Source organism: Heterodontus francisci, chromosome 37 (genome assembly GCF_036365525.1).
Source record: "Heterodontus francisci isolate sHetFra1 chromosome 37, sHetFra1.hap1, whole genome shotgun sequence".
NCBI lineage: Eukaryota > Metazoa > Chordata > Chondrichthyes > Heterodontiformes > Heterodontidae > Heterodontus > Heterodontus francisci.
The window spans coordinates 25,530,244-25,542,577 of NC_090407.1; the positions used below are offsets into that span (position 1 = coordinate 25,530,244).

At 42.6% G+C, this 12,334-nt stretch overlaps 1 protein-coding gene across 1 annotated transcript in view; it reads left to right on the top strand.

The window, feature by feature from the left end:
* plekhm2 (pleckstrin homology domain containing, family M (with RUN domain) member 2) overlaps window positions 1-12,334 on the top strand; it is a 67,035-nt gene that overhangs the window by 32,918 nt on the left and 21,783 nt on the right. Inside the window, 7 exon segments of the mRNA XM_068017368.1 lie at window positions 1,702-2,559; window positions 6,538-6,607; window positions 7,666-7,756; window positions 8,497-8,561; window positions 9,400-9,488; window positions 10,657-10,789; window positions 11,398-11,588. Coding sequence (XP_067873469.1) covers window positions 1,702-2,559; window positions 6,538-6,607; window positions 7,666-7,756; window positions 8,497-8,561; window positions 9,400-9,488; window positions 10,657-10,789; window positions 11,398-11,588 — 1,497 coding nt within the window.

A 12,334-nucleotide genomic window follows, 5' to 3' on the forward strand; every position in this document is an offset into this window, starting at 1 on the left:
GGTGGGGGTTAACTTTCACCTGGAAAATGTACTAATTTGTTTTCGACCCCAACATCCAATAGAGGTAGGCACGAATTTTCACATTGCTTTGTTTGCCTTTAGGTACCAGTCAGGACTCTCCTCTTCCCAGGAGCCCTGGCCAATATCTATCTCTCAACCATCATCACTTTATTTTTAAAAAAATTACCTGGTCACATTGCTGTTTGTGGGAGCTTGCTTTTTGTAAATTGCCTGCATTACAACAGGGATTATACTTCAAAATAAGTATTTGGCTGGAAAGCATTTTAGGATGTTTTGAGGTTGTGAAATGTGCTATATAAATGCAAGTCTATTTTTTTCTTCCTGTGCCATACCTCCTGGATCTATGTAGACTAGTTTGTGAAAAGCTGTGATTGTGAAATGCTACAAAACTGCCTGGCTGCTGCTAAAATGCAGAACCCAGTGTTTGGAATTGAATGTAAACCCACAGCTTAATGCATTACTGTGCACTTGTACAGTATAACCACATGCTATGCTGTTGTACTGCCTTTGGTTTCTTCCAGTTTTATATTTCTTTGCTGAGTTGTCATCTTTCCACAACAAAATGTGTTGTTAAGGGGGCCTGTCTGAGGACTAATAAAGCACTGCCAGTCTTAATTGGACAGTGCCAGTGTTCCACTGAGTGTCAGGTAAGAGAGCACCTTGGGAATAAAGCTGATCCTTGATGACTTAAGTTTGAAATTAGTTCTTCCACCTCCAAAGAGTACTGTTTATGGGACTGTGCTTTGGGGAAGAGTTCGTTCTGGAGTACAGGTAGGGACTTGTCACTTGATTCTTTTTCGTATTTCTGTTATGAGATACAGTTCCATTAGTGCTGGGTGCCCTCTGATATTTTGCCCAACTAACTGTTGAGCTTAGATGCTGAGAATATTTCACTCTTCAAGGTATCACAGCTGAGTATGATCGTGAAGTCCAAACACGCATTTTCCACAGGAGCCACTGTGGGGGCAATGAGGAGCAGGAACTTTGACTTTTATTTTTACCTCTCACCTAGTCCAGGGTGCTGAGGCTGATATATAAAAAAAAAATTTATTCATTCATGGGATGTGGGCGTCGCTGACTAGGCCAGCATTTATTGTCTATCCTTAATTGCCCTTAAGAAGGTGGTGGTGAGCTACCTTCTTGAACCTCTGCAGTCCAATTGACTTCGTAGCAGTTAGATACAACTGAGTGGCTTGCTAGGCCATTTCAGGGGGCATGTAAGAGTCAACCACATTGCTGTGGGTCTGGAGTCACATGTGGGCCAGACCAGGTAAGGACAGCAGATTTCCTTCCCTAAAGGACATTAGTGAACCAGATGGGTTTTTACAACAATCGACAATGATTTCATAGCCATCATTAGACTAGCTTTTTAATTCCAGGTTTATTAATTGAATTCAAATTCCTCCACCTGCTGTGGTGGGATTTGAACCCAGGTCCCCAGAGCAATACCCTGGGTCTCTGGGTTACTAGTCCAGTGACAATACCACTACGCCACCGCCTCCCCTTCTTTATTAATTGATTGCAGCATTATCAGCTGCTTCCCTAGCTGAGATCAGCTAACTCAGTGTGAGGACGGAACCTGGAACCTTCTGCTCTGTATGAGTCAGTGGATAGTATCTTTACCTCCTGAGCCATTGCAGGAGTTGCTGATTCTAATTGTTTGGGATTTCAACTCCACAGATTGGCAAAGAAGAGGAGAACACCCAAAAAGAAGAGAGCAAAATCTGAGGAGCAAATAATTGACGCTAAAAATGCTGGGGTGCAGCTGTTAATGGGAGAAGGTGCAATGTCCAAGCAGGGCAGTGATGCTGAACAACAAGAACAAAGTGATAAAATGGCTTTACAGAAACCCAAAGAGATTGCTGCTGATGAGGAGGACTGCAGCTCCCAGGCGATGATGTTACAGGTGACGTGTAGAGAGTCTGATACAGATGCTCCCCAGCCAGGTCTTCTAATACCACAAATGAAGGACACATCTATGAATAGTGTAGGGAATCCTTTGAGCAAGGTGATGGAGCAGCTTAATGGAACACTGGATGCCAACACTTGGAGGTCAGATGGTGATCGCCCTGAACAGCCCTTTCGGACTTCTGTCCCGGGGGAAGCCCCGGATGAACGTCCGTATAGCCAGTATAGTGAGCGGATGCCACCTGCCATGGATTTCTACAGGTTTGCCCTCGAGAGTCCAAGTGCTAGTGCAACAGGTAGCTGCAACTATGACCTTGCAGGGGATGGCCAACCAACGCATGTTTTTAGTGGCCATGAGGCTGCTGGCACAGAAACGTGCAAAGGAGAAAAAATCCCCGATGCTGTAGAGGAGCCAGAGACCACAGAGGAAGCTGCTGTCCAAGAGAGCCACAGAACAGCGAATGTAGAGGCTCTTTCAGAACAAAGTAATCTGGCTGATGTTGAAACTGGCAAGGTATCCGAGACTAGCCTGGAACAATTGGAAATTCAGACCTTGGCCTCTGAGGGTACAGAGGAGGAAGAGAAAGCTCAAAATAGCCCCTCAGAGCTAACCCATCCAGCTGACTTCAGGTAAAGTGGTGTGATTATTAAATACTTCTAACTGTGTTTAGTTGTAATTGGAAATCTAAATATTTTCTAAAGTGCAAAGGAAATTAAGTTTAGTACTTCTAATGGAAGCCATAACTTATTTTATTAACTGCTTCAACACTCAATAGAAACTGGTGATTGAGTCCTTGATATCTGAATTTGACATTGAAATGTGGAGTTCATGAGAAGGCTTATGATGCTCTTAATCCCAATCTCCAATTTTTTTTTTAATAATACAAAATGTACATGTCAGTGTCCTGAGTATAACAAAATAAGTCAGTAGGAAACACAGGAGCAGAAAAGGGAATTGCAGTCCACCTGACCATTACCTAAATTTCTCAAAATCCCACACAATGCTATTTCTTGCATCAAAAAACTATTCACCTCCCTCTAGAGTTTATTACTGCTATCCGCTTCCATGTTCTCTGTTGCTTATCTGTCTCACACGTTGACCAGCAGTAAGATTCTCATCTATTCTGTAGCTTGTGTACATGTAGAGTTTCCCAGTTCCCATCTCTGGTTTAATTGAGTGAGTGAATAAACCAAATTTCTAAAGAGTTGGTGAGCTTGGTTAGTGCATTGGATTAAAACTTGGCCTTTTGACCTCTGCAACCTTGGTCCTTGAGTGCAGCCCAAACTGATGGAATGAAAGTGTATTTTTATGTCTGGCTATAAAAGTCCTACATGAAAAATGTAGGCAGTATCAGAGCAGTTCATGTGGCCATAGACAAAACTGTCCCTCACAGGCAATCTTACTAGGAGACGTGACAAGATTACTGTTGTGAAAAGATGTCACAATGGGACAGAGTGGAAGGAGTTTTACTGTGCATCGAACTCCTGCTTTATGTATCAGTCGGGGAACACCTTGAGAATAGTGATCATAGTATTGTAAGGTTTAGATTAGTTGTGGGACAGGGCAAAGTGAAATATAGAATAAAAATACATAACTGGAGGAGGGCTAATTTCAGCAAATTGAGGAGAAATCTGGCTCAAATATATTGGAGTCAAAGGCTGGCAGGCAGAAATGCACTGGAGCAATTGGCGGCCTTTAAAGAGGTTCGGGTGCAGTTTAAGTACATTCCCACATGGGGGAAACGGAGGGCAAGAAAAGCCAGAACTTCCTGAATGACTAAGCAGTTAGAGAGTAGGATGAAGCAGAAAAAAACAGGGGTATGACATATCAACTTGATGATGCAAGGGAGAATCTGACTATTAAAAGTACAAAGAACAAGTGAAAGGAAATAAGAGGGTCAAAGAGAGTACAAGAATAGAGGTTGGCTAACATAAAAGGGATTCCAAAGGCCTTCTATTAGCATATTAACAGTAAAAAGGATGTCAAAAGAGTGGCAGGGCTGATTAAAGACCAAAATGGAGATCTACTCGTGAAGGCAGAAGGCATGGCTAAGGTACTAAATGAGTAGTTTGCATCATTATTTACCAAGGAAGAGGACTTTGCCAAACTTATGGTAAACGAGGTGGTTCCTGGGATACTGAATAAGATAAAAATAAAGAGGTACTAGGAAGGTTGACCGTACTTAAAGTATCTAAATAACCCATTCTGGATGGAAATTGCAGAGGTGCTGGCCATTATCTTCTAATCTTCCTTTGATACGGGGGTGATGGTAAAGGCTGGAGGACTGCAGGTGTTGCATTCTTGCTCAAAAAAGGAAGGAGGATAAACTTGGCAATTACAGGCCAGTCAATTTAATGTCAGTGGTGGAGAGCTTTTAGAAACCATAATCTGGGAGAAAATTAATAGCCACTTGGACAAACATAGCATAACAAAGGAGAGTCAGCACTGATTTGTAAGGACAAATCGTGTTTGACTAACTAGAGTTTTTGATGCAGCAAAGAGGGTGGATGAGGACAGTGCTGTTGATGTTGTGTATGCTGGACTTTCAAAAGGCATTTGACGTACCACATCTTAGGCTTGTGAGCAAAATTGAAGCCCATGGATAAAAGGGGTAGTAGCAGCATGAATATAAAATTGGCTAAGGGATAGAAAAGTGAGTTGAGGTGAATGGCTGGCTGTTTTTTGGACTGGAGGAAGATGTGCAATAAAGTTCCCCGAGGTTCAGTACTAGGATCACTGATTTTATATACTGTACAAATGACTTGGACTTGTGGGTACAGGGCACAATTTGAAAATTTGCAGATGATGCAAAACTTGAAGTCTGGTGAACAGTGAGGAAGATAGTAATAGACTTCAAGAGGACATAGGCTGGTGGAATGGGCGGCACATGGCAGGTGAAATTCAGTGCAGTAAAGTGAGGTGACAGATTTTGGTAGGCCGAATGAGAAGTATGTGCTAAATGGTACAATTTTAAATGGGGTGCAAGAAGAGCGGGATCCATGGCTTTATAAATAGAGGCATAGAGTACAAAAGCCAGGAAGTTATGCTACACTATATAGCTAGTTCAGCCCAAGCTGGAGTAGTGTGTCCAATTCTGGGCACTGCACTTTCAGAAAAGCATGAAGGCTTTGGAGAGGGTATGGAAGAAATTTATTAGAATGGTTCCAGGGATGAGGGATTGCAGTTACATGGATAGACAGGAGAAGCTGGGGTCCTTCTCCTCAGAGCAGAGAAGGCGAAGAGGAGATTTGATAGGGATGTTTAAAAACACGAAGGGTTTAGATAAATTAAATAAGGAGAAGCTGCTTTCAATGGCTGAAGGGTTGATAACCATAGGAACGCAGATTTAAGAAGATTGGCAAAAGAACCAGACGCGACATGAGGGAAAAACCTTTCTTGCCTAATGAGTTGTTTGAATCTGGAATGCACTGCCTGATAGGGTGGTGGATACAGATTCAACAGTAGCCTTCAAAATGATTCTGTGCTGTGCTATTCTAAGGTAACCTGTTGACACAAGCTAAAAATCCAAGTGTTTCATTCCCCAGCACAGACTTACCTTAGTAATGAGCATGTCACCAAAAAAGCGTTTTCTTTTTCTGTCTAATTTTCTCCCCGCTTTTAGAAAGCACTGTCTCCTCCTGTGATACAGTTCCATGGGTACTCGCCATTCTTGACTATGTTTTGCCCAATTAGCTTTCCCTCTTTCTTTCCCCATCTCCATCTCCAACTTGTGTCTGCCTGTTAGGAATTCCTGAACTATCCGTGTCTGCACCCAAGTGCCGACGCTTGGGCTGCTTACAGCTGACTCAGTGCTCTCTTTTTTTTGTCAGTCAACAGGTGACAGTACCCTGTGATGACACCTCTCTGGGTTTTTTTCTTTCTGAGACGAGCAACTCACAGATTTGGAACTGAAGCGTGACGCATTCTTTTACTCTGTTGCATGTAGTTCCTGTGGAGATATCTTTATATCTAGAGAAACTTGTGTTTCACTTGAGACTGGCACCCTGGTAATTGGGGTTCAGAGTTAAAGTCTAGTGGTGATTTGATGTGGCATGGTGTATCCATGTGTTGCAGCACTCATGCTTATTGTCAGACTCTGACCTGCTGTTTGTTTTTAATTTTCTTCCTGCCGATAAATCTATACTTTTTATCTCAAGACCCACCTAAGCCTTTAGTTAAGTCCAATCGAAAGCTCTGCCGCAGAAGTGAGTTAATTGACTTGACTGTGTTTCATGTTCACGTTTTTGCTTCTCTCCAGGACCTTGACATCTTCTATTGCAGATTAAAAGTGTGAAGCTGGCAGTTGAGACAGGAGTTGACCATCATGTCTGCTCCACATTTTTATTAAACCATAACTACTCACTATCTTTTTAATCCTGATTTCTCCACCATTTCACTATATCCCTTAATACCTCAATTGATTCTGCAACTGGGGCTTTGTCCCATATTTTTAACAATACCTTGCATAAAGATTTTTTCTCTCAATTTTCTTTTAATCAGTTTGATTTGAATAGAAGCCTGGCGAGTTACTCCAATGTTGCACTATAGCTGTTACCACAGCTGGAGGCAACAATCTCATGGTTCGTGTTTCTGCCCTTTCCCCTCAGGGTAGACAATAATCTGCTGCTTCTGCTGATGATTCACGTTTTCAAGGAGAATGAAGAGCAGCTCTACAAGGTAAGGGAGCTGGGGAAGGACCATAGTAGAAAATCAGCTTGAAGTGTTTTAAAATAAATACAAGCAGCCTGATAACTCACTGGGTAAATGCACTCTCTGGTGATGTACTGTGTATCATGTACAAGGAAGGTGCCTTGTTCAATCCCCAGTCTGTGCTGACCATAGCTGGCATAGCAGTGGGGGCATTACAGTTGATTTCAACATCCTGAGTTAGAGCAACCAATCATCCAGTATTACAGCTTCTAATTGATATCCAGTGACCCCTGATGGAAAGTGCAGATATGGAATGAAAACCAAATCAGGCTCAGATATCTTGTTAACACTCGCACAAGACAAATGGTCCCTTGGATGAGGCACTGGGTAGCTGCTGACACCAAGGACTCGAGAGCAGATGGAGAATCTTACATCTGTTTTGTGTTGAGGCCTCTGAGGAGCTTGACTGCCCTCACTGTGGGCAAGAGGACCCCTTTAACATCTGTAATTTTCCTAGTATAGTATGCTAGATTCTACTGTCCCAAAACAAAATGCAAAATAAGCCAGTGGGTCATAAATGAAGAAAACCCGGGGTAAAATATGGGCGAGAAAAAATAAACAACTAATAAAACCAAAGCATGGAAGTAGAAAAGGAAATAGAAACTGAGAAATGGGAATCTGACAACAGGAGAACAAACGTGAATCAGCCAGAGAAAACATCAGTGGGCAGATGTAGCCTAATGTTGCTTCAATGAGAAGTAAGAGGGAACTTTATTTTAAACCCTAATGATTGCTGTATGCAGACAGGTAATGGTCTAGTCTCTGAGCAGAGGATTTTGAAATTTGCTGAAAACCTTATAGACTCCACTTATCCAGATAGCAAGACAGAGCTGGTTAACTGAAATGTTGGTAGTGTAAAACACTTGGCTTCTATTGCTCAGCTTCATATGGGCTATTAAACTGAATTGTTGGTTATTTATGGTAATTTTTTTGGCGAAATACAAGGTGCTGTTTCAATCTTCAATTTATTTTTTTCTCTGTTTCTATCTCTGCTCTTCCTCCTCCACACTTGTGTCTCTTCCCAGATGATGCGGATGTGGACAGGTCACATGGAGGGAAATCTGCAATTGCTGTATGTGCTATTGACAGACTGTTACATCTACCTGTTGAGAAAAGGTAATTCTGTTCTTTGGGGCTGGGGGAAGGGTTCATACACTGAGTGAAACCATATCCCACCCCTTTGCTCTTGGAATAAAAGCTTCACACTGTCATGGTTTATGGTGACAAAGTAAGTCAAATTCTGTTTCTGTTTACTTCATAACCTGCATTTTGCAAAGCACATTCCACAATTCTGCCTTTTTTTCCCGGTTTAAAACCAAAAGTCTATGGCTTTGGCCATGGACACGGAGTGTAAATTGTGTAGTTTGTATAATATTGACAGCTCTGTTTTCTGTGTTGATCAAAGCTATTTTTTTCTCGCTCCAAATTTTTGCTATTTTATCAAAAAACCAAAGGAGGTGGGGGGACAGGGGGAAAACAACAGCTTGCAAATGGGAGAATGTTACCCTTCATGATTGAATATCCTGCCATAACATTATTGAGGCTCACCATGAAGAAAGGCCACTTGAGTGAGATGCTAAACGAGACTGACACCCATGGAGCTCTACACAGCAAGAATCTGTGCTTTCAATTCAAGAGGGGGGGTGGAATGGGACTCACAAAAAATGCTTCAGAATCCTAGTGGCTGAGGTGTGTGCAAATGAGAAGCGCAAAAGGTCCTACCCCATTTAGATTGTCTCCAAAATAAAGCTTAATGTTGTATATAGATGGAATTTGTTTGATGGAGAAGCTGCTTGACTTATTGCAATGCAAGTAGTGCAATGTGTGTGTCTGACTTGACATGTTGGCCTGTATAGGAGCTGCAGACAAGCCATATGCAATGGAAGAAGCCGTGTCCTACAATGAACTTGATTACATTTCGGTGAGTTTGCTGGAAAATGCATGAATGTTAGTTGTCAGCTGAGGATGGTAGCCAACTTGGTTATGATGCCATCATCCCTTTTTATTTCTACCCACCCCAGCCTAATATCCTGCTGAAGCTCACTGGTCTTTCCTCTCATGAGGAGTGGCCACTGGTGTTGAGCACTGGAGGGCTGCTGCCACCTGCAGAACTGAACCCTAGCAAGACTCTGCCTTCAGGATAAAATTGGAGAGGGGATATTGCTGTAACATTCAGTCATTGTGTGCACCATGCAGGATCCTATTGTGGCTCAGTGACAAACCTGTCTGTTATCTACAAATGTTTTGTGAAGCTGCAGCAGGCAATTCTATCCATGTGTTGGGGAGATGAGGTGCTCTTCATTGGGTGGTCGGGAGGCAGAGTAAACCCACTAATCTTTTGGGGGCAGACAGAAACAACACAAGCTGAAGGTACCACATATCACCGTGTGGTACCAAGAGATGATTGTGATAATGTCTGGATGTTCGCACAAGGATGAACGCAAGAGCTTTTTCTCTAGTTTCTGTAGATCCAGAAAACTTCCATGGAGCTGTGCAGAATAGCTGGGAAAGAGCAGATTTTATTCTTTTTACTTTGTCTTCCCCAAAAAATGTGAAGCAGCTTTGTAAAATTAGATGAATGAGCATGAAAATAAGGGTCCTGCAAAGAATTATTGTGGAGTATTACAATGTAGCATAGTGTTGTCTTGTAATTCCCAATGTAATGTGCTCCTGCATTACTCACTTGGGTAAATTGCAGTATTGTATACACCTGCCTCGCACATGATTTGCTGTATTTCACTCACTCTTCACTATTAAAGGTAGGGCTCGGTCAGCAGACTGTTCAGCTTGTCTGCACCAATCGGCGGAGGCAATTCCTGCTTGATACGGCAGACGAGTCTCTTACAGAGTAAGTACAAATCGTGGCAATATTTATAAATAAGTACTGCAGTCTAGTGTCACCTCATATTCCTCCCTTCATCCATCCCCACAAGATATTGATTGTAAATCATCTGTATTCGTGCAGCAACCCAGTTAATTTGGATGTTGAGCTTCCCTCTTGATTCCTGTGTTGAGTTTTAAATCAATGTTGAAGCTGCCTGCTGTTTTCACTCATACTCTCTTTAATTTTATTGTCTTAAGCCTCAAACATGACCCTGTAGTGATGCTGCCATGAGCCACTCTCCCACAGAGCTACCTTTTATGCTTTTCTCAAGAGTTTGGAGGTTATAGATTAGGAACATAGAAACAGGAGTTTAGGCCCCCTGAGCCTGTTCGCCATTCATTAAGATCATGGCTAATCTCTGACCTAACTTCATATGCTGCCTTTGCCCCATATCCCTTAATACCTTTGGTTAACAAAAGTCTGTTCACCTCCGGTTTAAAATTAACATTTGATCTAGCATCAATTTCCATTTGTAGAAGAGAGTTCCAAAGCTCTACAAACCTTTGCGGATTTCCTAACTCGTACTAGGTTCACGCTGGAGACCTTATTTTTGTGTCTGGGTGGCGATCGTGAATCCAGAATTTTTTTTATATCTTTCCTTCCCCAAAATGGTGAAGAAATCTTATATGCACAGCATCTAGTCAGGTACTCCCTGCACTGCCAGTCTGTGATGAGTTAGCTGATCTCAGCCAGAACCGCAGCAAGCATGCATCAGTGCCCTTGACCTAGTTCTAGCTCCTAACTGCAATCCAGTGAACCCTGTTGGAAATTTGTGTATAGGACAGGGAAAGATCAGGCTCAACTGTGCTGCTGTCCACAGCCACAAATAACTCGTTAGTTTTCAAAATCTAGGCTTGCATATGCCACTTGGGTGAGGTTGGCACCTGTGGAACTGTACATCTACACAAGCCGAAGTCTTCAGGACTGAAGGGAAGAAAATTGGAGTGGGGAAAAGGAAACTGCTGTTTCATGCTAAAATGCACAGCAGCAGCAACTGGCATGTAGTTATAGTGATATGTTTAATGTACCTGTAGTGTTAAGGATATATGTCTGTAACTGTAGTTAGTTTATTTAGTCGCAAGTTTTATTTCAGCACCAGTTATACAATGTATTTTTTTTCCCCTGGTGATAGGTTTTTCCTCACTGCTTTGAGATCTGCCATGATTAAGGGCTGCAGAGAGCCCCCATATCCCAGCATCCTTACAGATGCAACCATGCAGAAACTGGCACTGACCAAATTTGTGGCCCAAGAGTCGAGATGTGAGGTAATGTAGTAACCAGGCTGAGTTATTCTGTCTGTCGTCAGGTTGGGTTTTTCTGTTAGTAAGCTAGCAATACAAGTGTTTACTGTTCAGTCACATAACACAAGGATGAGCACTAATGGGCAACTGGGCTATGGCTCCTTGTGATGGGATGGGGACGGACAGGGTTCCATTTCATCAAGGATGAAATACTGATCATTTGACCTTAGCAGTGGAAAAGAGAAAGGGAGAGGAGGGTGTCACTGAGAAACCAAGATGAAGGGCCAAGGCCCATAGCATGGGACACCACCAAGGTTGTGGTAAATTGGAGAAGCATTGGTGTCGTCACACAAAGCTTGGTATTTTAAAAACCTGTGCATTTTAGGAGGAAATGAGACCAAAGGAGGTGAGAGACAGTTTTAAAATGTTGTATTAGACAAGAATCAGAATGCAGAGAAGAGGAAGATCATGTAATGCAATGTATTTGGAAAGAAAGGTGGTGGAAAGCTAGGGGGAGAAGAAGGATCAAAAGAATATTTTTTAAGTTACATGAAAGTTGTTTTTCTGTGCATGTCTGCTTTCCACCAACATCGCAGCTGCTACTGTGCTGACTCTCATGGATGTGTTTGCAGGTGTCTGAAGTCACCATCCACCTCTACAGTTTGATTCACTGGGAGGATCCCATGGATGTAACAGCAGGACCCCAGAGAAATCTCTACATGACACATGCAAATGCAATTACAAAAGAAGGAATGCTGCATTACAAGGCTGGCACCAGTTATCTGGGCTCCCCAATCTGGAAAGCCTCCTATGTAGTGCTTAGGTGAGGCTCTGTCATCTCATCTCTGCATTTAAGTTTGAAGTCCACATCCAGTTTATTTCATGGTTGGGGTCCATAGACCTATTGGATATATTTAACGGGATGCCTTTTATGGTAAATATTTATAGATGAAAGTGATTTCTACTTAAATTTCAATTTATTTTCCTTTATCCCTCTGCTGCCCTGTTGGGTGTTAGCAGCTGCCCAGTACCTCTCCCTAGTGGCTATACTTATTGCATGAGCCTGGACACATAGTCTAAAATGAGCTGTTAGACCATAGGTGGCATCATAGCCTACTCAATTAGAGTCCTCGCTCAACAGCCACGTGTGCATTTCTAACATTGGCTAGTTGTGAGTTTTCATCTCCCATAGCAATGGGGCCCTGAGTGGCCTGGCTATGATTAACTAACTCAACACAGGCGTGGGATTGTGTCAGAGGTCAAGCTTTTTTTTTTTAAGATTTATTCTCAGGCTGTGGGTGACATTGGCAGGGCTGCATTTATAGCTCATTCTGAATAGGTAGTGGTGGTTCGCTTTGAGCTTCTGCAGTCCTTGGGGTGATGGTGCTCTCAATAGTGTCAAGTAGGGAATTTTGGGATTTTGACCCAGTGATTATGAAGGAACAGCGAATATATGTCCAAGTCGGAATGGTGTGTGACTTGCGAGGGGAACTTGGAGGTGATGGTATTCCTACCGCATTGCTGTACTTGTCCTCCTCCTTGGTAGAGGTCACTAGTCTGTTGTCTTCA